Source organism: Centroberyx affinis, unplaced genomic scaffold, assembly GCF_046629955.1.
Source record: "Centroberyx affinis isolate AG114_WGS23_722 - 3 ecotype Tasmania unplaced genomic scaffold, CSIRO-AGI_Caff_v1 ptg001465l_1, whole genome shotgun sequence".
NCBI classification, from domain to species: domain Eukaryota; kingdom Metazoa; phylum Chordata; class Actinopteri; order Beryciformes; family Berycidae; genus Centroberyx; species Centroberyx affinis.
The window spans coordinates 20,192-42,171 of NW_027279934.1; the positions used below are offsets into that span (position 1 = coordinate 20,192).

The 21,980-nt window shown below is 42.9% G+C and overlaps 1 protein-coding gene across 1 annotated transcript; it reads right to left on the reverse strand.

The window, feature by feature from the left end:
• Positions 1–9,287: 9,287 nt before the first annotated feature.
• On the reverse strand, positions 9,288–19,192 carry nes (nestin). Its single transcript, XM_071526821.1, has 4 exons — positions 18,369–19,192; positions 16,735–16,859; positions 13,478–13,551; positions 9,288–12,872 (listed from the first exon to the last, which is right to left on the reverse strand). Exons 1-4 carry the CDS (start codon positions 19,185–19,187, stop codon positions 9,835–9,837), a joined length of 4,056 nt encoding a protein of 1,351 aa, XP_071382922.1. The 5' UTR covers positions 19,188–19,192; the 3' UTR covers positions 9,288–9,834.
• Between the last annotated feature and the right edge of the window lie 2,788 nt (positions 19,193–21,980).

A 21,980-nucleotide genomic window follows, 5' to 3' on the forward strand; every position in this document is an offset into this window, starting at 1 on the left:
CTACCTCCCAAATCCAGCGCACACTTGTCCACTTTACCACATCGCCACCAGATCCTTCTTACGGGCCGGCCTTTTCACCTCCATCTGACCCCCGCCAGGCTTAACCTTAATGTGCCACACACACTCACACACACTCTCAAATCACACTCACACACACACCTCTTTTCTGTTTACTCCGTCCAGACAGCGGGTGTTAGCTGAAATGACACTGGCTCTTTTATTGTTTTTGTTTTTGTTTTGTTTTTTAAAATTTTTGTAGATGTCGTCGAGCAACAAATCGACAAGTCAAATTATATCGGGGTCGTTTCCATGGGCAACCAACCCCCCCTCCCCACCCTAACCCCACTTCATCACACACTACTACCATCATCTTCCTCTCTCTGTCTCTCTCTCTTGTTTCTCTCTCTCTCACTCACTCTCACACACATTTATTCACACTCTATGACGAGTGTGTGAGTCTCTATGTAGTTTTTCTGAGCGAGTGACAGAGCGAGCATAAACTCACACACTTAGACTGTTAGAATGTTGAGCTTTGAACAAAACAAACACAAAACTCGACCTCGAGGATTTTTGTGGATTCGTCAAAAAAAAAATCAAAAACAGAATGGCGTCTGTTGCGAAGGGGCTGATGGGAGATGTAGTCGTGTCGGCGAGGCGTCTGACACGTTCCTCAGAGCAACACCAGGGGTCGCTGTAATCACCAAACGGAAAGACAATCGTCATGAGAAATAGTTTAAAAACCCACAACCCCCCCCCCCCCCCCCCCCCCCCCCCCCCCAAATATATTTCCTCATGTATAATGATGTTTAGAAGTCTCACTCACTTTCCAGTGTTACTTTGTGCTGGTGACAGTTCTATCGTCTGTTTTTATTCTAACTGTTCTCTGATAATTGATATTATTACTATTATTATTATTATCATCACTACCACAGCCATCGCTGATGGAAACTGTCATGATGATATAGAAATGGCAATTTTACTTTTTTTTTTCTCTCTGCGGTTTTTTGTGTAGGTTAGGCATCTTGTTTTATTTGGAATTTGATTTTATTTTATTATTATTATTATTATATAAAATATTCTATAAATATATTTTTTGTTTTCTTTTTTTGGGATTTGTTTTCTTTTTTCTTCAAAAAGGGTGTTACTAATATTGCACGATTTTTATGAAACAAAACAACACAGCCGTAGTGATATTAGGAGCGAGGCGCTAAAGCACCAGTTCAATGCTGCAGTTTTTAGTCGGATGTACGAACCTACAGTGTCCAGCTGGGCGGGGCGAGGGGGGCGGGGGGCGCGGGGGGGGTGAGGGGGAGGGGAGGGGGGGGGGGGGTGGGGCAGCGTGACACGTCTAACTTATTCTGACCGGACAACGATGTCGATGCATGGGCGCTAAAACGAGCGAAGAATGAATCATGTTATAGGAAACAAAATACTGAAATGTAATATCGACACAAATATACATCACACAGAAATAAATTTAAGAAAAAAAAAAAATAGAAATTGAAGAAAAAAGTTTAAAATAAATTATAGCTAATATATTGTGTTCGGCTAGTCTGCTTTTTCTTTTTGTTGTAAAGATAATTTTTCTGTTGTTTTTGGAGAATGATATACAATTTGTGTATATTTTCATAAATAAAGTATGCACTGATATGTTATTACAAATTCTATACTGCTTTTACAAAAAAAAGTGTTTGTTATTGTACCAAAGTATCCATTGGTCCCCTCTTCCCCTCCCCCTTTTTGCGTATGTTTTACCGTATTTTATATATTAAATAGACAAGTTGACCTACACAGAGGCCCGGCTTTGTGTCTTTATTGAGACTTTCTGTCATCTGCTCTGTTCTGTTGTTGCGCTGAGGTTGATGCAGTACCGTGTTTTTACCACCAGATGGCACCCTAGTGTTTTGTTACAGTGGCTCTGCAGTGCCTGATGCAGAACGCAGTGTCATTTGTGATCCTGAAGGAAGTTCCGTCTGCAAGGCCAGTGCAGAAAACACACAGTGTCTGCTGCACCTCCAAAACATCAACTACTCAGGAACTAACACAAACAGCCTGCTTCTTGGTCTGAAGTCAAAACCATTTTGAGTTTATGCAGTGAGTTTGAAAGAGTTTGATCAGCCCGAGAGGTTTGAGATTTTACTCAAACTGTAGAGGAGCATGTGACCCTTCAGTTGATGTTACAACATGAAAAGTACCAATTCAGAGTTACAAGACAAGCGTTCCTGACTCCTCTTCCATTGTGTATTTTAAAGGGAAATTGATTTATAATACAATCACAAGAGAATATGAGAAAGGTGAGTTCTGACAGTGAATATACAGTTTGATGGTGCTTCATTTATTGACCCTCAATCATAAAAGATCTGTCACTTCCTGTGTGGAGGAGAAGATTTCCTGCCAGCGACCAAATGAGTGACTAATGAGATAATTTCTGCCTCTGAGAAATGACAGTATAGCTAAAACTCCCAAAAGAGAAGAGGGTGGAGGAAGGGGAGTGGGTGGGGTGGGGTGGGGTGATGGATTTGGACCCCCCCCCCCCCCCTCCCCATCCCATCCTCTCTCCACCGCCCTGTCAGCTGCGGCAGTCAGCTGGTTTGTCCGGAGCAGCCGGTCAGCTCATGTCTCAGACAGACTCTCTCTCCTGGATCAACAGGCCGCTAAGAATAAACAGACAGACAGACGGTTCAGTCAGCTGTCTGTCTGTCTCTCTGTCTCTCTGTCTCTCTGTCTGTCTGCCTCTCTGTCTGTCTCTCTGTCTGTCTGCCTCTCTGTCTGTCTGCCTCTCTGTCTGTCTGTCTGCCTCTCTGTCTGCCTCTCTGTCTGTCTCTCTGTCTGTCTGCCTCTCTGTCTGTCTCTGTCTGTCTGCCTCTCTGTCTGTCTCTGTCTGTCTGTCTGCCTCTCTGTCTCTCTGTCTGTCTGCCTGTCTGTCTCTCTGTCTGTCTGTCTGCCTCTCTGTCTGTCTGTCTGTCTGTCTGTCTGTCTGTCTGTCTGTCTGTCTGTCTGCCTCTCTGTCTGTCTCTCTGCCTGTCTGTCTCTCTGCCTGTCTGTCTGTCTGTCTGTCTGTCTGCGTCTGTGCAAACAGAAATCCTCCAGAGTGAGGACATGGTGGCCATTCCTCTCCTTTAAAGGCCTAGTGTAGGGTTAGGGAGTTGGGTTAAGATTAGGATTAGGATTATCTTTAGGTTTAGGTTAGGGAATAAATGTAGTCAGTGAAAGTTCTCAGAATAGTAATACAAATGTGTGTGAGAGAGAGAGGATTTCCTTTGCCTTTCTCTCAAGTGTGAAGTGTGTGTTAGTGTGTACTCAAGAAAGAACTGTAGTCCTTGTACTAATCTTTAAATTTGAAGTATGCATGTGTTTGTCTTATTGCAGGTGTGTGTGTGTGTGTGAGAGAGAGAGAGAGAGAGGGGTGGAGGATAGGATGTTAACCATTTTAGTAATCTTTGTGTGTGTGAATGAGGAAGACTTGTAGTCATTTTACTAATCTTTGCCTTAAATTTGAATTATGCATGTGTGTGTTTTATTGCAGGTGTGTGTGTGTGTGTGAGAGAGAGAGAGAGAGAGGTTTCAGTACACACACTATTTTCTTCCATCTTCATCTTTCACTTCCTCTCTGCTGTGCAGAGTGTGTTCCTGCAGGCTGGGTGTGTCCTGTCTGCCGCCGCTCACATAACTCAATTTCCAGCCGCTGATTAGATTACTGTGTGGGCATCTGGTGGCCGACACCCCCCAACACACACACACACACACACACACACACACACACACACCGGCAGGAGAACTAATCCACCTCGCTTCTGTTTACCCAACGTTTCCATCTGAATCTCACTGATATGGATGAGGGTCTTTATTAAAACAGACGAGTGTCACAGCCTTTCTAAATGTTCCTCACATGGAGGATCAGGGTTTGATTTTTCCCAGAATCCCATTCAGTCTGGATCCCTTTACAGACCTGCACACTTACAAATAAAAGCTCTAGCCGGACACATGTGGAGTTCTTTCACTAGAACTAGAATTCCACTAGAGCCCAACTAGTTGGAGCCGCTTTTGAGGGTTAAACCTGGAAAACCCTCAGAGGGATTCACCTAGAACCCTTACTGAAAGGTTCCACAAAGAACCCTCACATGTTCTTGAGGTTCTATCAAGAGCTATTCCTATAGAGGTTCTGCACAGGGGTGTCACATAGAACCTTTCAGTCAGTCAATCAATCCAACTTTATTTATATAGCACCTTTCATGCAAGATTGAAGTATACAAGTATAAAAAGAAAATAAAATAGATACAAATTTAATCAAAATCCCTTTACCTTAAAAACATAGCCAAAGTCAAGGACGTTATGACAAAACAAGATTTGGAAAAGCTGATTCATGCTTTTATCTCCAGCAAAATTGATTACTACGATGGACTTCTGACAGGACTTCCTAAAAAGACCATCAGGCACCTGCAACTTATTCAAAATTCAGCCGCAAGAGTTCTGACCAAAACCAAAAGGACAGCCCACATCACCCCAGTCCTTAAATCTCTACACTGGTTGCCAGTAAGCCACAGAATTGATTTTAAAGTTTTATCACTTACTTATAAATCAGTCTTTAAATCCAGACTGAAAACCTTACTGTTCATTGTCATTGTCTTACAAAGAGCCTCTGAGGAACCTTTCCAATAAAAACAGGGGTTCTTCAGATGTAAACAGTTCTAGGTAGACCCCCATCCCCTTTTCCGCTCCGAGTGAAGCCTGATTTTACTGAACATGAACATGAGACTGTGTCATATTGATAGAGATGAGACAGCGACACTCCCTCTCTGTCTTTATCAAAATAGACGAGTGTGAGCTCAAACATCCGGGTCACGCACTTTCCAAATCTTCTTCTCGTGGAGGATTAGGGTTTTATTTTTTATTCACAAGTCATTCCTGAAACCTCATTCATCCCAGATCAGTTCCCCGGCCTCGCCTGTCATTAGTGGATTGCACATGGCAGAGCAACCTCTGCTCTGTTCTAATGGAGGTCGGCGGCCGGTCGCTGACGATTATGTCTGTTGTGGCTGCAGACGGGATTTGACGGTGTGGTGATACAGATAAATGCCTTATAGCCTACACACAGATGGAGAGAGTACTCCAGTAAAAGTACAGTTACTTCCACAAAATATTACCTGAGAAGAAGTAAAATTACTGGTGTAAAAATCTAAGGGAAAAGTACCTTGTTTAAGTTGTAATTAGAGTAAAAGTTAGTAAAAAATTACAAATATAAATCATATAATAATACAGTTTTGTTTAATTTTGTTAAAGTTTATTTTTGTTTATTTTTGTTTCATTTAAATGTAAAAAAAAAAAAGGTATAAAATAATAATAAAATTAAACAAAATAAAAAAGTTACAAATACAAAATTAGAGTAAAATTTACTGAGTTACTTTACAAAACAGATATTGTTTCATACAATCTTTCCCAAATAGGACAAGAGGAGAGAGTTCAAACTAGCTTCTTTCAGTAAAAAAAAAAAAATCACAGTATAAAGTGCATTAACAAAGAAAAGAATGAATCAACACAATTCATTCAACAATACTATGACCATCCAGTTTCTGATGCAATGCTAATAGAGAGGCTGCAAATATCTGTAGCCTACTCTGTAATGGATACAATTTAAAATGTAGTGATGCACAATACCTCAATCAAAACATACTGAAGTAAAAGTAAAATGACTGACTTTGAAAAATACTCAAAAAAAAGCACTAGTACACAAAAAAAGCTGCTCAGTTACAGTAACGAGAGAAATCCACCCTCGCTGACATGTGAGGATGATTCACACATAATTGATGTGTGAGTGATGCAGGACTGCGGGCGGATCCTGACAGATGGAGCCATGACTGCAGCCAGTCATCTCTTCTGAAAGGCGTTTGTCTGAACTGCATCCATAAGAGCTTGTGTGTGTGTGTGTGTGTGTGTGTGTGTGTGTGTGTGCGCATTTACATTTCAACTAATGCTCTTAATCCACAGCGATTTACAATGAGTGCAACAGTGGAATAAGCTCCAGTTCCTAGATTACCAACATCAAAAGCAACTAACAATAAGGAGGTCAAAGGTCAGAGTGTCGTGCCCTGACAGCAGATGTGACAAATATCTGTGTGCCCTTAAAATGGCCATGACTCAACCTGTTAACAATTGAGAGCAAGCTGGGAACAGATGAGACAGATTAGCCCAAAATGACTCAGAGGGTCTAAATGAGGACAAATGGGATCGCAAAAGAAGATTCAAAATGTTTCACAGTCACAATTTTAAGTCATAATATGACTAGTAAGTATCAGGTTGCTGAATGGCAGTGAGTGCAACAAAGTGAGCAGCCATGGCGCACACGCTAAGGAGATTTCTGCATTCAAAAACACAGGAGCGGGCCGAGGCTGTGTGTTTTTGTTGTTTGAAGGCCCTCCTACCACACCAAGGTCCCTTCAAAAATCTGGCAATTTGTTTTTGACTTAATTATCGCCAAAAAACACTCATCTGAACATATAATTTGAGACTTTATTAGCAATCGGTAGGATGTTCTGGTAAATTTGGCATGTATATAATCCTCCAAATTTTAACGGACAGCCCATTTATGTGCCAAGGAAGTGGAGTTACTTCACACACAGAATAGCGACTCCATACCTTCGATATGCTCCAGAAATCCACAGACAGCAGGAGTCGTGGTGATGTCAGGATTCTGATCACATCCACTGAAACAAAAAAATCTGCTCGGTAAATCGGTAAAACAGTCCAACCTGCCCACCGTGCTGATGATGGTCTCGCTCTGCGGTGGGCAGAGTGTTGTTGCCATGACAATGCTGAACGATAGAGGCCAGCATTGGACCAGAAATTACACATAGACCCTTTAAGAAACTTGTCACCTGATGTACTTGTCACCAAAGTGTTTTAGTGAAAGCAGGGAAGCAGGTGTTTTTCTGTCCGGGTAGAAACAATTTTCCTTTTTTTAGTAATTTAATGATAAAAATGGATGAAAACTTTGACTTAAGACCTGCTTCTGTTTTGTCAGAAGTTTGCTCTCGACATCACATTGAGTCGGTGAAGCCTTTACAGCTGCTTAGCTTGAAGACTTTGCTGCAAAACAGTGATGTTTCAGTTCAGCTCTGCAGCTCCTCCATCCTCCACAGCAATGACATGAGGAGTAAATCAATGAAGAAGACGGGATAATGGATGGCAGATGGCTATCAGAGGAGAGTGCGCACACTCCCACAAAGAGCTGGGAGAGGTTTATGTCCCTCCTGACACACACACACACACACACACAAACACTCCTCCCCCATGTTAATAAACAGTAGCCTATAGCCACTGGTCACAGCTGGACCATAAGAGCACGTTCACACCAAACACGCTATGCACGGTTTATTCAAACTCTGCAGTGTTTCCTCTTTTAGTTGGATTATTTTTTTGTCCAGGTGAGAACAATGACCTTTGCACCAAATAACAGAGAGTCACAGTATAGAGTCTCAGTCCTCTAACAAGAGAACGGTGGTCCGTTTCTTTAGGAGTGAGAACGTAATCCAACCAACTACATGAAACCAATCAAAAACACAAAGGTTCTAAGCATGAGGAGCTGGTAACCAGCAGTTGCTCATGCTTGGAAAGTCTAGCATTACAAAATGAAGTCTGGACTGATGCTCATAATCAGTGGTTTCTTTGTGTGGGAAATTACAGCAAAGAGTGCAAACAAGTCCATCATGCTTAGCTAAAGTTACAGGAACTGGAATCAGATTTGAAGATGCTACATCTTTAATCAGTATTTTTATCTATATCTAATTCTGTGCTGCTGCGATGACCTAATTTCCTCTCTGGGGATCAATAGCATTCATCTTATCACAACTACTGGTTATCTAGTGAGAGTCCTGGGCAGGAGAGCGCTGTTGGTGGGCAGAATAAGAACATGCCAGACAGCTGCCGTCATGCCATTCCAGCACAACCGTCTGCGGTTTCCTTCCTCACTTCATCTCTCATTGGGCGGATTTGGGCAGCGAGGAGGCGAGCGGCCACTAAAATAGCCGTCATTGTTCAGTAAACTGACTAATGAATGACAAAATGGGGGGGGGGGGGGAGGACCGGGGGGGGAGGGCCGCGAAGCGGGACGAGGAGGAGAGGAGGTGAGGTCACCCATTGTTCCCTGGTTCAGACTCTTTCCTTGGCCTTCCCATGGGACGGTTTTTTGCTGTGCAGGGCCCCGGTGCCGCTTTGTTAGCCTGCCTGATTTGAGGTCAGCGAAACTGGGATGCAGCCAAGTCCACACACACACACACACACACACACACACACACACACACACACACATACACACACACACACACACACACACACACACAGCCTGTGGGTCTTCCTCAATGCAAACCCCAGAGGAAACAGAGATGGATGTTGCTGGAGGCAGCAAGCAGCTGGTTTCTTGACCTTGTCTTAAGGACGCAACTGTATTGTGAGTTAAAGGAAAGGTTCAGAGTTTTATTGATCACTAACAAAGCCCCCTCTTAAAGGAAAGGTTCTGAATTTCAGAATCCTGTCCTATTGATCACATCACTCTTATCTACTAATTAAACTAAACCAAGTCTCTTCATAGGGCATTGAAAAACTTTTCAAAAGTAGTATTTGTTATTGACAAAGTGGCAACAGCCTCCTCCTAGTATTTGTTAGCAATGGTAGTGCAAAATCCAGTTGTACTAATTGTAAGAATAAGTAATAGAACTACATGAAAGGTCTTGTATGAGACTGACAGTAATGGCTTCATACCTCATTGACTTGCCAACAAATTCCATTGCTAACAAATGCTAACAGGAGGCTAGTGCCAATTCGTCAGAAATGAAAACTCTGGCAGGAAAATGTTATGTTTAGTAGGGTCTGAAGGAGTTTCACACAGCTTTCCATCAGACAACTATAATCTGAAATGGTTTTATTCACAATGATAATGATGATGATAATCTTTTATGCTGACCACAGGGAATCTTCAGCAATCTATTTGCACCTACATGAGTTCTGTCAGTATTGTGAGGGCTATGGTGCAGAAATCAGTTCCACTGTGCAAGCAAACAAGACAAGAAATAAGTAAAAAGTAAAAAAAATAATGACACACCGAGTATATCTTGAATCTACAGTTTATTCTGAACCAAAATGGTACCAAGGCAGAATGAAACTTTACTGATGAAAATGAAGTCAGATCAATTTGATCCCTACATACCAAGCAAATAAACATAACACGGTTTGCAAATCCAAATGGCTACATGTTGTTATCTTTATTTAACATAAATAACCTTTTAAAACAATTCTTTCTACATACGTGTAAAACATGCACAAAGAAATTAGTTAATTGTAGTGTAGTGAAATGGGCTAACTCACTACTAGAACAACTAGCTGTCTTTTGTATACACTGTGAAATAGCAGCTCCTACAGGGAATACTATCCTTCTAGTTTCATTGATTTCAGTACAATCAGATTAGGCAGCAATCAATGAATGCTTTGACTTTCAAATGTCACCCTTTGTTCTGTCATCATGCTATTCCCTCATGCAGCAATTTCAAACCTTCTTCCGTAACGTGCGCACCAACAACGAACAGTTAGAACAATTAGGACGCAAGAATAGGACATGGTTAGTCAAATATGCCAGTGTAAGGAAACAGGGCAAGTGCTCAGTGTCTTTAGATAGAATTGGCACACTGGTGGTTAGCGTCACTGGGGTGTGCACCAAGGCACAACTTTGGTTTTCATAACGGATGCATTACGCAGCAAAAGTTAATTTTCATCTCACTAATACTGATAATGTGTTCAACTCTTTTTTATTTACTCTAACTGTTGATTTCTCACTATTTTGTATACCTATTCCTCCCCAGATGACCAGGATTCACCCTCATCTTCAGAATCCTCAGAATGGTCCAACTCCTCCTCATCGACATTTCTACGAAACTGCTTCACCTCTGAAGGCCTCTGTTCCTCCGCTTCCTTAGCGACCGCAGCCTTAGATGAGTCAATATCCATCCTGGAGTTCCCATTTGCCACATTCGGGTTTTCCAAATTCCCCCAAACTAGGCTGTCACCAAAGCCTAGATTCTGATTGGATTGCTCAGCTGCTTCGTTATAGGAATCATCCGGTTGATAGGTGGCACCTGTCTCCAAGGAGGAACCCCAGAAGTCATTGTTTACACCAGAGCTGAAGAAGCCATGGAGGTCCTTGTCTTTGCCATTTGTTTTCAGAGGTTCTGCTGAGTCCTTCACCAGAAATATGTCTTCCTCGGCCGGTATGCTGTCAGGGGAAATCTCGGGGGACTCCTCATTCTGTGTCATAGCACCTTGATGAGTGCTACCTTCATCATGGAAATAGCTTTGAGTTGATTCAGGTGCATTATCACATATTTGATCATCTTCATTCTGACCTCTGGTTTCAAAGTCTTCACTTGGGTTCTCTAGGACTTCCCATTCAGCTGTTTCTGGAACTTCAGGAAATGCCTCACAGTCTGCAACTTCCTCCACTGAACGTTCAAGAGATGCACCGGATTCTTCCACAGATACAGCCTCCTGATCTGCTGTTACATGTATTGTGGAGATCGGCTGAGAGCATTGGCTCGCATTGGGCGACTCATCCTCAGAGCTGTTGGATTCTTCCATATCTGAGTTATTCATGTTGATCTGACTCTCAGGCCTGCTGTTGAGGTCACTACAGACAGAGTGATCTTCTGTTACGTCAGCATGAGTCACCATTGACAGATTTGGTTCCTCTTCTTCCTCCCTTTTCTCTGGAGCACCCATAGTTCCTTGGTCTTTATGCTGGACCTCTTCTTCAGCCAAGGCATTTGTGTGAAGCATTTCTACTGAACTATCACTGAAATATGGGTGCTCATAAGGCTGATCGATAACTGTAGTGGAAGATGTAAGTTTGTGGTGTGCTGTCACTTCAGGCTCTGCACAGGAGAACATGTCCTCTCTTCTTTTGTCAGCCTCTTCTTCCTCTTCCTCTTCTTCCTGCAGATTTAGCACTGCCTCGCTCTCATTGGCCTGCTGCTGTGTAAAGTGTGCACTGTAAGTGGCTGTGGATAAACTTTCTAGCTCCTGTTCCACAAGCCTGTCCACGCTCTCTAACTCCTCGTCATAATCTACATCTGAGAATACCACGGGTTCCACCGGTTTGGTAAGTTCTTCCATTTCTTCATCGGAATGCCCCTCACTTATTTTCGTGATCATTTCAACTTCTGCACTTTTCTCATCATTCTCCAGTGTAGCATGCTCACTTATATCCCTATCATGGCCAACATCCCTGTCCTCAATATGAGTATATCCCAGATCATACTCCTCATCCAATGCTTCCCCTTCAGCTTCTTCGCACAGATCCTCCATAGTTCCAAATTTCTTTGACTTGCTTTCACTCCAAATGCCACTTCCTGTGTCTCCAACCTTCTTGTCCTCTTCACCCTCACTGGACTCGCTCTCATCCATGTGCGACGCCTGGGTGTTGGCATCAGTCTCGTCACTCTTGTATCGAATCAGAGGTCGAGTGTCAGCGAGTGTGTTATCCTGAGCATAGCTGTCACTTTCCAGCTCGGTCCTCCATGACACTGAGACATTTTGAGAGTCTTCCTCTTCGTCGTTTTCTTCTCCATCTTTGTCAGGGATCTGTACATGCTCCTGGTCTGAAAGAGCATGCTGCCCATTGCCTTCTAATTTTGTGTCCATCAGTGAAGAGGTCATGTTGTCGTCATGCAGTACTACAGACGCAACTTCTTCCCTAATTTCTTTCTCTTCACACTCTGGTTCTCTTGCTGATATGTCTTCCTCTGGTTCAGCATGTTGGGTTTTAGTTTCATCCTTTTTCATGCCATCATCTTTCTTCAGGTCAACCTTTTTTTCTATCACACTGTCCCACGTATCCATCTCTTCTCCATCAGGGTACAACTTATCCTCAAACTCTTTCTCATTTGTTCTTGCCATGGAACCCCTTATTTGCTGGCTTATCACCCCTGCAACATCATTAGAGATATTTTCCTCTTGACTGAACTCTGCCAGTTGGTCAAACATACTTTCTTCGGGCTCACACTCAGAAGCTGGACTGCTTGTGCCAGACTCAAGCGTTGGTTCAAGCACTGCCTCAGTTTCAGAATCTGAGGTTTCTTCTTGTACATGCTCTGCTTCTTTGCCCATTATCATCAATTCCTTCTCCACCCATGCATCAGTTGGAGCATGTGGCTCATGCATCTCTTCTTTTTTAGCAGGCTCTTCAAAAGGCACATCCTTACCAGATTCATCTGAGAAACCAAAGGGCTCTTCTGTCATTTGGACTTGGTGTGATGTGAGGTTCCCTGCGGTATATTGATGCTGCCTAATTTCATTGTTGAAGAGTGGTTCGCAGCTGAGGCCAGACTCAACCTGATAACTAACAGCTGACTCCACAACTGGTCCTTCCTCAGGAGGTCCAGCATCAAGAATGCTACAATTCTCCTCACTTTCCTTTTCCCCTGCAGTTGGTTCCTTATGGCTTGATCCAACCAGAGACTCTGCAAGAGGCTCTTGCTCATTGGGAGGAGAGAGAGGCTCAGCATACGTGACTTCTTCATGAACCTCCTGCGGTCTGAAGTGTTCAACTGTTCCGCTCTGCAGTACTTTTGGGTAAGGTGTTGCCCAAGTTGTTGACTTTGTAGATTTTGCTGTTTCTTGTCCAATCTGATTCTCTGCGTTTTTTCTCCAATACATCTCTGGAGTTTCATTGAGGGTTACAGGTCTTCTAGTCCAGATTGATGTTGTAGTTATCATGGCTGGTTTGGATCTGCTTCTTACACTATGGACAGATGAGAGGGGAGTGGTCTTGTGGCTAGTAGACAGCTGGGTCTGGTAATTCTTTCTAACCCCTTGAGGACATGAAACTGCATCTGTGGATGACATGTGGAGAGCTCATGAATATACAATAAACCTATCTACTGTACAAATAACACCCTGCATTGATATCTCCTGAAAACTACTACATTGTATTGAGTTCAGTGCCTCCACCGATATCTGACTAGTATTTCAAAGCATCTCCAGTTATCTTAACATGACAGAGATACTGCAAACCGCTTCCCAAAGGCATTATTAGAATACATGTTCTCAATGGAGGTTAGACACTAATGGGGAGGTATTGATTATCACTTCCTTTCCCCATGGTCTAAGTTACCGGAAAGCACAGCCATATGGCTCAATAACCTTTGGGGACCATCTTAGGTGGCTTGCATTACCGTACCCAAAGTGCCGAGCTCAGCCCCCTTAGCCAAGACCTCCCCTCCCCACTTAGACTAATGTGATTACAAACTGTACCAAGACAAGTCTGCCACATTGAGGAGCTTCTTATGAGTGAAATTACACAGTTACAAAGGGGGATTATTAATACAGGGAGAGTGGAAATAAGGGAGAAGATCGATGTGACATATTGTGATCCTGAACACTACAGCGATGAAGTCACTATGACATATCGGTTATTTATGTTGTTTAGTTTAATTACCTGTGATGTAGATGTTTCTTGGCTGATTTACTGAAGAGATGTCTCCCCTGAGGCTTTCGTTGTCCAGTAAAGCTCTGCAAAGAGAGATGAGAAGAGAAATTGTTTTTTTCATGTTCTCAAGTTGCACATCTCTTACACAGTACTACGAATATTGTTACATTTGGGATTTGGAAGAGCTGTGAATGGGGGAATGCCAACATGATGCTGCACACAGAGCAGTGGGTGGGAAGAGGAGTGAGGAGCAACTTTTGTTGCTCTTGAGCTGCAGCAGCAGACTGAGGCCTCTTGTTATGCTAATGGGGGAATGGCATTGCCATTGAGGAACCATCTGCAGGGCACAAACCTCTGCATCAATTCCTCTCACACACACACACACACAATCATGCACGCACATACACACAGTGACAGCTGATATTATGAATAGCCCATGCAGCACTAATGCCACTGTTTGCTTTCACAGATGTGGACAACACCAATGCCCATTCCAATACACACTTAGCGCATAGCTGCATAGCAGCTAATTATAGCAAATTAACTAATTTTCTGTGTCGTTTTTGTATCTTGATATCTTGTATCTTGAAAAAACAACAACATAACAATACAATACATCCAGATCTAACAGCCTGATGCGTAGTGAATGACATTGAAGTTTGTCCTCTAGGTTCTCCCACTCCCCACCCGCCCCCCCATACTCCTGTTACTCTAGACTCCCATAGCTCATAAATCGGTGACTACTCGCTGAAGGGTGAGGGTCAATATTTTGAGGAGGGGAGAAAAGGAGAAAGGAGACGCCACTATAGAGCTCCATAATGGATACGTTACTCTGCCCAAGACAGCAGAGGCTGTGTTTTCAGTGGGACGACCTTTTGTCCAGACGGCTGTGGCCTCTTGGACGAAGACCGCGGACAGCTCTATTTCATCAGCGTCTCTCTCTGGGGGAAGGGCGGTGTCCAGCTTGTTAGTGAGAAGCAGTGTTTGAATGGGTTAAACTAATCGTGTAAATCAAGTGTTGACATGGTAGTAATGATAGCTCAACTGGATGCGTTGTGTGTTTCTCACAGCTTTTCTTTCGCCGTTTGATAACATTCTCATAGACTGTTCACTTTGCAGCTGAAAGTGTCCCGATTCTGATTTTTTCCCCCTCAAATGTGACACAGATGTGATGTTTTCTAATCAATGTGGACAACAAAATTGAATTTGTTGAATTTTGTCAATTCCAATCCGGACAAAGGAAATATTTCCTTTAATATTAAGGACATTTTAAGGACTGCTTTTCTGTCCAGCACCTAGTACTAGATTGGATGTGTGTGCTTTTGTGTACCTTTACTCAATTTGTTACAGTTGCCATGACAACAAGTAAATCATTCAGTTGTCATTCAACTGAGACAATAGTCATATTTTTGGCTCCACGTCAGCTTGGCTGAGCAGCATTAGCATGGAGGAAACAAGACTCAACAATGGAAAGAGAGCAAAATAGCCGACTTGTTTGGAATTTAGGGAGACGCCTCAATTCAGTCAAAACTTTAAAGCTCATACTGAACTGTGTTCGAAACGAGTTACAAAAACGGATGTGACACCTTTTGTTATTGTTACTTTGCGCACTCATGTCTTTTCATCGGTCAGTTCATGTTGGTATCAGATATGGGTTACCAAAAAAAAAAATCTGACATGAACAACAATTCAGAATTGAGTGTGAAGGCCTGCAGTGTGAACATAACCATAAACTAACTTGAGTTCATATTTTTGTTCATATTAGCAATAAAACATTGAAAAAAAAAAAAACTCAGGATGTTTGGAAAATACTTTAGGAAAATACTTTAGTTAGTACACTGACATTCTGAGTGACAGGGCTTCCAACAAACATCAAAAATATGTGGGAGCTGCGTTTCCCTTTTAGGATGTTCAAACAAACATTAAATGCAGCATTCGTCACATACCTGTCTGACATCAAACAGGCTGCTTCCTTAGATCAACCTGGCAAAGTCTCAATATTTCTACATCACTCTGTGAAGCCAAACTTTCTCCTTTTACACAGCAACCTGACATTAAAGCTATAAACTGACACTCCAGAAAAGGCATCCTATCATATCAAAGTCAACACAAAGGCTGACTTCTCCAACACAAAACTTTTCTCTGCACACTGTATGTGGGAGGCAGCACTCCTTAGGCTTCTGCTGAACTGTTATATGTTGAGTCTGCTATTTAATTTCAAACCTGTCTGTCTGAAATATCCAATGATCCAACAATAAGCATACTCTAAAAGAGATTTTTGGCCCATTTATTAATCACAAAATCATTTGATACAAATCTGATAGCAAGATATAACTATACCGTATATTTCTGATATATTTCTTTCTTGGCAAATGGAAGCATTGTGTGCGCAGAAAAACATTTACTGTGAACTTGACCTTTGACTTGACTATTGCACAGGGATACTATATACCTCAGGAATATATCCACGGAACTATCCGAATTGCATTTATTATTTGCATTTATTTCATTATTTCTCTATCTCTGTTGTCTCTATTGTTGTATATTATGTTCACTGCCTTTATTCTATGTTAGTAGCTATTTCCTTTATCTTATCTTATACATCAATGGGATCCTGCCCAGATATAACGCAATGACACATGAGTGATGCAATTACATGCAATGCTAAGTGGTTAACATGTTGCAAGTCTCCACTTTCTGCTTCTCCAAACTGAAGAACTGATGAATCAATGATTTAATGTTTAGAGCAAATAAAGAGTTTCATTTCAAAATGTTGCATACACGATTTAAAAAAAAATAAATAAATAAAAAAAATACAACTACTCAAAACTACAACTTCTAAAATGAAACCATTGTGGGTTACTATTAAAGTTAGGGTTGAATATCATATTAAGATATTTTACTATAGAATCATCTGTGTTTTTGAAATTTTGACTGATGCATTTCAGGTAGCTCAGTTTTTCCAAAATCCATATATATTGATAGTTTTGGAATGAAACCTTCCAAATATTTGTCAGTATTGATTGGTGACTGAATCCTGAATCCATATATGTAATTCTAAATGTAGAGAGGACAAAGATGGTGCCTGGCCTTGTATCTTGGAATATGCGATCTGCTCACTCGTTGTTATTATCATCATTTCACCCTTTTATCTGTATTTATGTCCTTGATTTTCTGCAAAGCCTTTTGTGACAAACCTGTATATTAAAGGCGCTCTATAAATGGGTTTTGCTGGATGTGTACCAGCAGCTGACGGTTTGCTGTACCTGTAGGTGGCTACCTCCAAGCCCAGAGACATCTTCAGCTGCAGCAGGCCTCGGTTGTCCACGAGGAGACGATCGATCTGCCGGCCCAGCTCCTCCCTCTCCGCCTCCAGACCCGCCAAGTGTTCCTGCCAAAACGGGAAGTCAAACAGGAAAAGGAAGAGGTTAAAAAAAAAAAAAAAAAGGCTTGAAAACATTCTCAGCGTAGGGTGAGACCACATAAACAGTCTAGTTTGTCCTGTTTGCACCATGTACTGTGGGTTACACAAATGTAACTGTTGCTATGGTTAGGAAAACACAACATGTGGTGGAGAGTTGGTCCTATTAAAGCGAAGTAGGGCCAGATTTTACAGGATTTTACTGAGCGTACACTACCAGTCAAAGGTTTGGACACACACATTTTTCTTTATTTTTAATATTTTCCACATTTTAGAATAATAGTAAAGACATCAAAACTGTGAAATAGCACAAATGGAATTATGCAGTGACCAAAAAAAAGTGTCAAACAAATCAAAAGTATCTATGTTGTTTTCGTGGCGGTCAAGTGCCAAACAACCCCCATGTTAAAACTGAGTGGAATATTGCTTTAAGGGCAACTGGTTGGATGTTGCTGAGTTTAACATGTCACTGTGGGTGAATATTAGACTTGCAAATTACTCAGCAGTTCCTGGAAACTTGTTGCTAGTCATATAGGATCACACCAGAGCAGCCAGCATTGTCCTCAGAAATGCTTTATAAGGTTGCTTGACCTTCGCTGTGACCCAGAACTAATCCATCAGCCCCCAACCTATACATGTGCAGTCCGCCAAGCCTTTTCACACCCAAATGTTTTAATTTCATCAGAATATGAAATGAGGAAAGTGAGGGAGGGAGGTCCAGGGGAAACACCCACACTCCTGCAAGCTTCAGCAGGATATTAGGCAGAACATTAAAGGCCTTGTATGTTGGTTAGGGAATGACACATCAAGTAGTACAAAATGTCATGTTGTCATTGTGGTGGGGAAACAAGATCCTCAAGTACTATAAGTGGACTTTGAGGCAAGACCACAGTCTAGAAGGGTTAAACCGAACACATTTGTCTCCTGAGTCTTGCTGAGACAGAGGCATCATTGCATCTGTTCATCAACTGTCCACATGACATCATGCTTTGTCACCGCACTATTCCTGACGGTGTCTATTTGTGCCACATGAAGCTACGACAAAGACATCAAACATTGTGACTGATTGCCCATTTCATGAGCAATAGACGATGACCTTGTTGGGTAGATTTTCACTTGCGGTGGAAGTTAGCCAAGATGCTTTGGATGATTTTTAAATGACAACGCTGTGTGTATTGAGTAAAAGACCCATGCTAGTTTGAAAATCCATCTCCACTATAATGTTTAATAGATTTATATGTGTTATGTTTATTATTAGACCAAAGAAATGTTTTGATACGCACATTCAAGTTTCTAACTGGTGCTGGACAAAAAATGTTCAAAGGTGGAGCATATTTCTGAGTGCAGACCTGTTCTACTAGAGGCAATGTTAAAGCATGGAGCCAATACAATCATAAAATTATATTTACCGTCAAAATGACACCAAAATAAAAAAAACAGAAAACTATCCTATCCCATCAGATACAGAGCCTCTCTTACCTGGAGCTGCTGGATCTCCTGGTTGTGCCTGTCTCTCTGCTGGGCCGCAGTCTTCTCCAGATGCAGCCTGGTGTCCTGAGCCGAGCCAATCTCCTTCTGCAGGGTTTGGAGCTTCAGCTGGCTCTCGCTCTTCTCCTGGCCCACTTGGGCCAAGCGGCTCCTGGCCTGGTTCAGCGACTCCTCCAGCCGAGCCACCTGGCCCTGGTAGGCCTCCGCCGCCTCCTGCCATGCCCTGTTGGCCCTCTGGGAGTACTCCTGCCCCAGCTGGAGGAGGTTGGGCATCTGGTTGTGTGTGGGTGGCATTGCGTGTGTGGAGTGGGTCAGTGTGGCCTCCAAGTGGGCCACATCCTCCTGATGGGTTTGAATCAGGAGCTGGATCTCATTCTCCAGCTGGTTGACCGTCTCCCTCAGCCAGATCTGGGCCCTCTGCTCCTCCTCCATCTCCCTCCTACTCTCCTCCAGCTTCGTCCTGGCCTCCATCTGGGCCTCGGCCTCCCTCTGCCTGTGCAGGCCCAGGGCTCGGAGTTCCTCGGTCAGGCTTCCGACCTCCATCTCTGTCTGGTCCCTCTCCCTCCAGGCTGCATCCACCTCCATTCTCGCCCGGCGCAGCTCTTTCTCCAGGCCCGTCCTGCGCGATGAGGCCCCCTGGTTGCTGCGCCTCAGAGCCTGGATCTCGTTGTGAAGCAGCTCGTTCTCCTCCTCCAGGAGTTTGACCCTGCCCAGGTAGGCCTCCAGGCGCTGGTTCAGGTTCAGCATCTGGTGCTTCTCCTCACCCAGGTGGCCGTGGAGGAAGGGCTGACGCATGCTGTGGAGCTCCATGTCCAAAAAAAAAAGAGAAAAAGACAGAGAGATTTGGCAAACTGAGGCCTCACTCAGAAGTAGACTGATTATGATTTGGGAGCCAACTGTATCTGTGTGTCCAGGGCCTGAGCGAGTGTGTGTGTGTGTGTGTGTGTGTGTGTGTGTGAATGTGTGTGTGTGTGTGTGTGTGTGTTTTGTGTGTGAGTGAAGCTCCAGTGAGGCTCTGTGCCTCTGGTAGTGTGACTGCCAGCAAGAGGCTCCCCTTTCATACTGGAGTTAATGAAGGGGCTGGGCAGGCGGACAGGAGGGGAGGAGGGATGGAGAGGGAGGAGACTGAAGGATGGAGAGGGAGCGGAGGAGGAGGGATAGAGAGACGAGAAAGGAGTAATGGAGATGGAGGGATGAAGAGGGAGGGATGAAAAAGATGGGAAAGGGCGGACAAAGTCAGTGATGTAATTGTCAAGGTTAACTCTTTCACTGCTGGCAAGACTTTGGCTTTAAATGAGGAGGAAGATACACGCTCTTGCTTCAATGCATAATGCATAATTATTATCAAACACCGACATGTCGGCTTGTGCCTTTTTCAAGGTGAATAAACACCTGTGCATAAAGTTGTTCTTTTACAGGGAAACGCACCTGGTAGTAATTAGCGCTTCCTTTATCACATTACCACGCCTCCCTGCACTGCTGGAAGATGCATTACATGAAAATAGTATGGGAATTATGTGCTATTTTAGGAATGTTAAATAGCGATTAAACAAATGAAGCTGGAGTGTGTCTGTGCTCTTTAAAACCAATTCCAGAAACTAATCAACCCTCTGGGTGCTCAAGTACTAAACTATATACAATACAACATCACAGGAGAGTAAAAGGCATGTGCACACTGTGGGGAAAAAATGAGAATTTACACACAGAAAGGTTACCAATAATAAACTAAACTAGAATTTATAACCTCCTCCTCTCCTCTCCTTGTCTCCTCTCCTCTCCTCTCCCCTCTTCTCTTCTCCTCTCCTAATCTCCTCTCCTCTCCTCTCCTCTCTCCTCTCCTTGTCTCCTCTCCTCCTCTCCTCTCCTTGTCTCCTCTCCTCCTCTCCTCTCCTCTCCCCTCTCCGCTGCTCCTCTCTTCCTCTCCTCTCCTCTCCTCTCCTCTCCTCTTCTCTCCTCTCCTCCATGGTGGGACACACAAACACACAAACCGCTCTCCAATTATAGTAGTGGGATGTGAATTAGGAGTCTCAGAACCTGCATTAAGTAGGCCTACTATTTAAAGTACTGGTAGTTCAAAGAAATATAAAAACAAAATCCACTGGAGATAAAATGAAGAGTTCTCTTTTTGTTTGTTTGTTTTTTGGACTTCTTATTACCTGGATGACTGAACTGAATCTACACAGATTGGTGTTACAGTAATGCCTGGGATTGGCACAGTTTGACCTCACCGCCTCCCTCTGGTGGCCGTCTCTCCACACTGCAGCAGCCAAGTGACAGATCACAGACTGACATCAGCTTAACTCTCTGAAATATCAATGGATGGGTAGAAATTTGTCTACATAGATAGATACATATCTCTATCATATGCGTATCAATAATTGTTGATTTGAGAGAAAGACTCCATCATTTGTCTTTTGTTGGCAGCAGGATGGTCTAGCAGCTGGAGAGGCCCTCACCCAGAGGACCGGGGTTCAAGCTGACCGTGACCTCTGACCTCATTAAAGTATCACAAAAGAAAAACAACAATAGGGTTAGACTCATATATCAGTTTTCTGGTATTGGCCTTTCATTAAATCTTCAAACAAATGACAGTCAGTGCTTTTCAAAATAATTGACATCACCCATTGGCTTCTGAAGAGCCGTTTTGCCGCCATGTTGACATTTTTTGGAGTCAGCGCAGCCTAAGTGAGCCTGAGGGTCGTCACAGAGCCGCAGCGCTGCCTGCTATTGGTCCGTAATCGGCGACCTGTCGATCACTGGACAGGAAACCTGTCAATCACTAGGAAAACAATCCCGTTTTATAACCATTATATCCCGTTAATGATGCAATTATTTTGACTATCGCCATACGGACACACAACAGAAGAAATTAAATTAGCTACTGAGACCATAACCTTTATATTTTGAGTGAGAAGTTGGGTTGTGGTCCCATTGACTTGCATGGAGTTGGGCCGGGTTTGGAGCAAGCGCCTAAAACCACGGGTGAATTTTGAAGCCAATAAGGAAATGGCGGCAGGCGGTAATTCCTCTAAAAAAGGACTCCAAACTGCACAACTACAAAAAAAAATGTCAACATGGCAGCAATGGTAAACCCAAACTTTTGGCTTCAAAACGGCCCTTCAAGAAGCCTATGGGTGACATCACACTCACTACGTCCATCGGTAACACTTTACAATAAGGGTCACTAAGTAAAGGGTTAGTTAATGCTTAATAAGCATTAACTAACCCTTAATTAACAGTTAACTAATGTGTCTGGTAATTCGTTACTAATGTATTAATTTATACATTATTTCATTGTCATCTTTATAAACTATTCAATAATGTATAAATTAATACCTTAGTTAGTTATGAACACCATTAGTAAATTACACATTAGTTAACTGTTAATTAAGGATTAGTTAATGCTTATTAAGCATTAACTAACCCTTAACTTAGTGACCCTTATTGTAAAGTGTTACCCGTCGATCTTTTTTTACGGTCTATGGTTTGGAGTTGCCGCCTGCCGCCACTTCCGTATTGGCTCCAAAATTCACCTGAGGTTTTGGCGGCGTGGTTCACACATGTCAAAATGATCCAAACTTAGCAAAAAGGTCCTAAAGTCCA

What these genes read in the sequence shown, in the direction of transcription:
- nes (XM_071526821.1), bottom strand. Translation starts at nt 19,187, where the DNA reads ATGGAGCTCCACAGCATGCGTCAGCCCTTCCTCCACGGCCACCTGGGT. An exon ending in AGGAGATCCAGCAGCTCCAG is followed by an intron (nt 16,860 to 18,368) that starts GTAAGAGAGGCT and finishes CCGTTTTGGCAG; the next exon opens with GAACACTTGGCGGGTCTGGA. An exon ending in AAGAAACATCTACATCACAG is followed by an intron (nt 12,873 to 13,477) that starts GTAATTAAACTA and finishes TGTCATCCACAG; the next exon opens with ATGCAGTTTCATGTCCTCAA.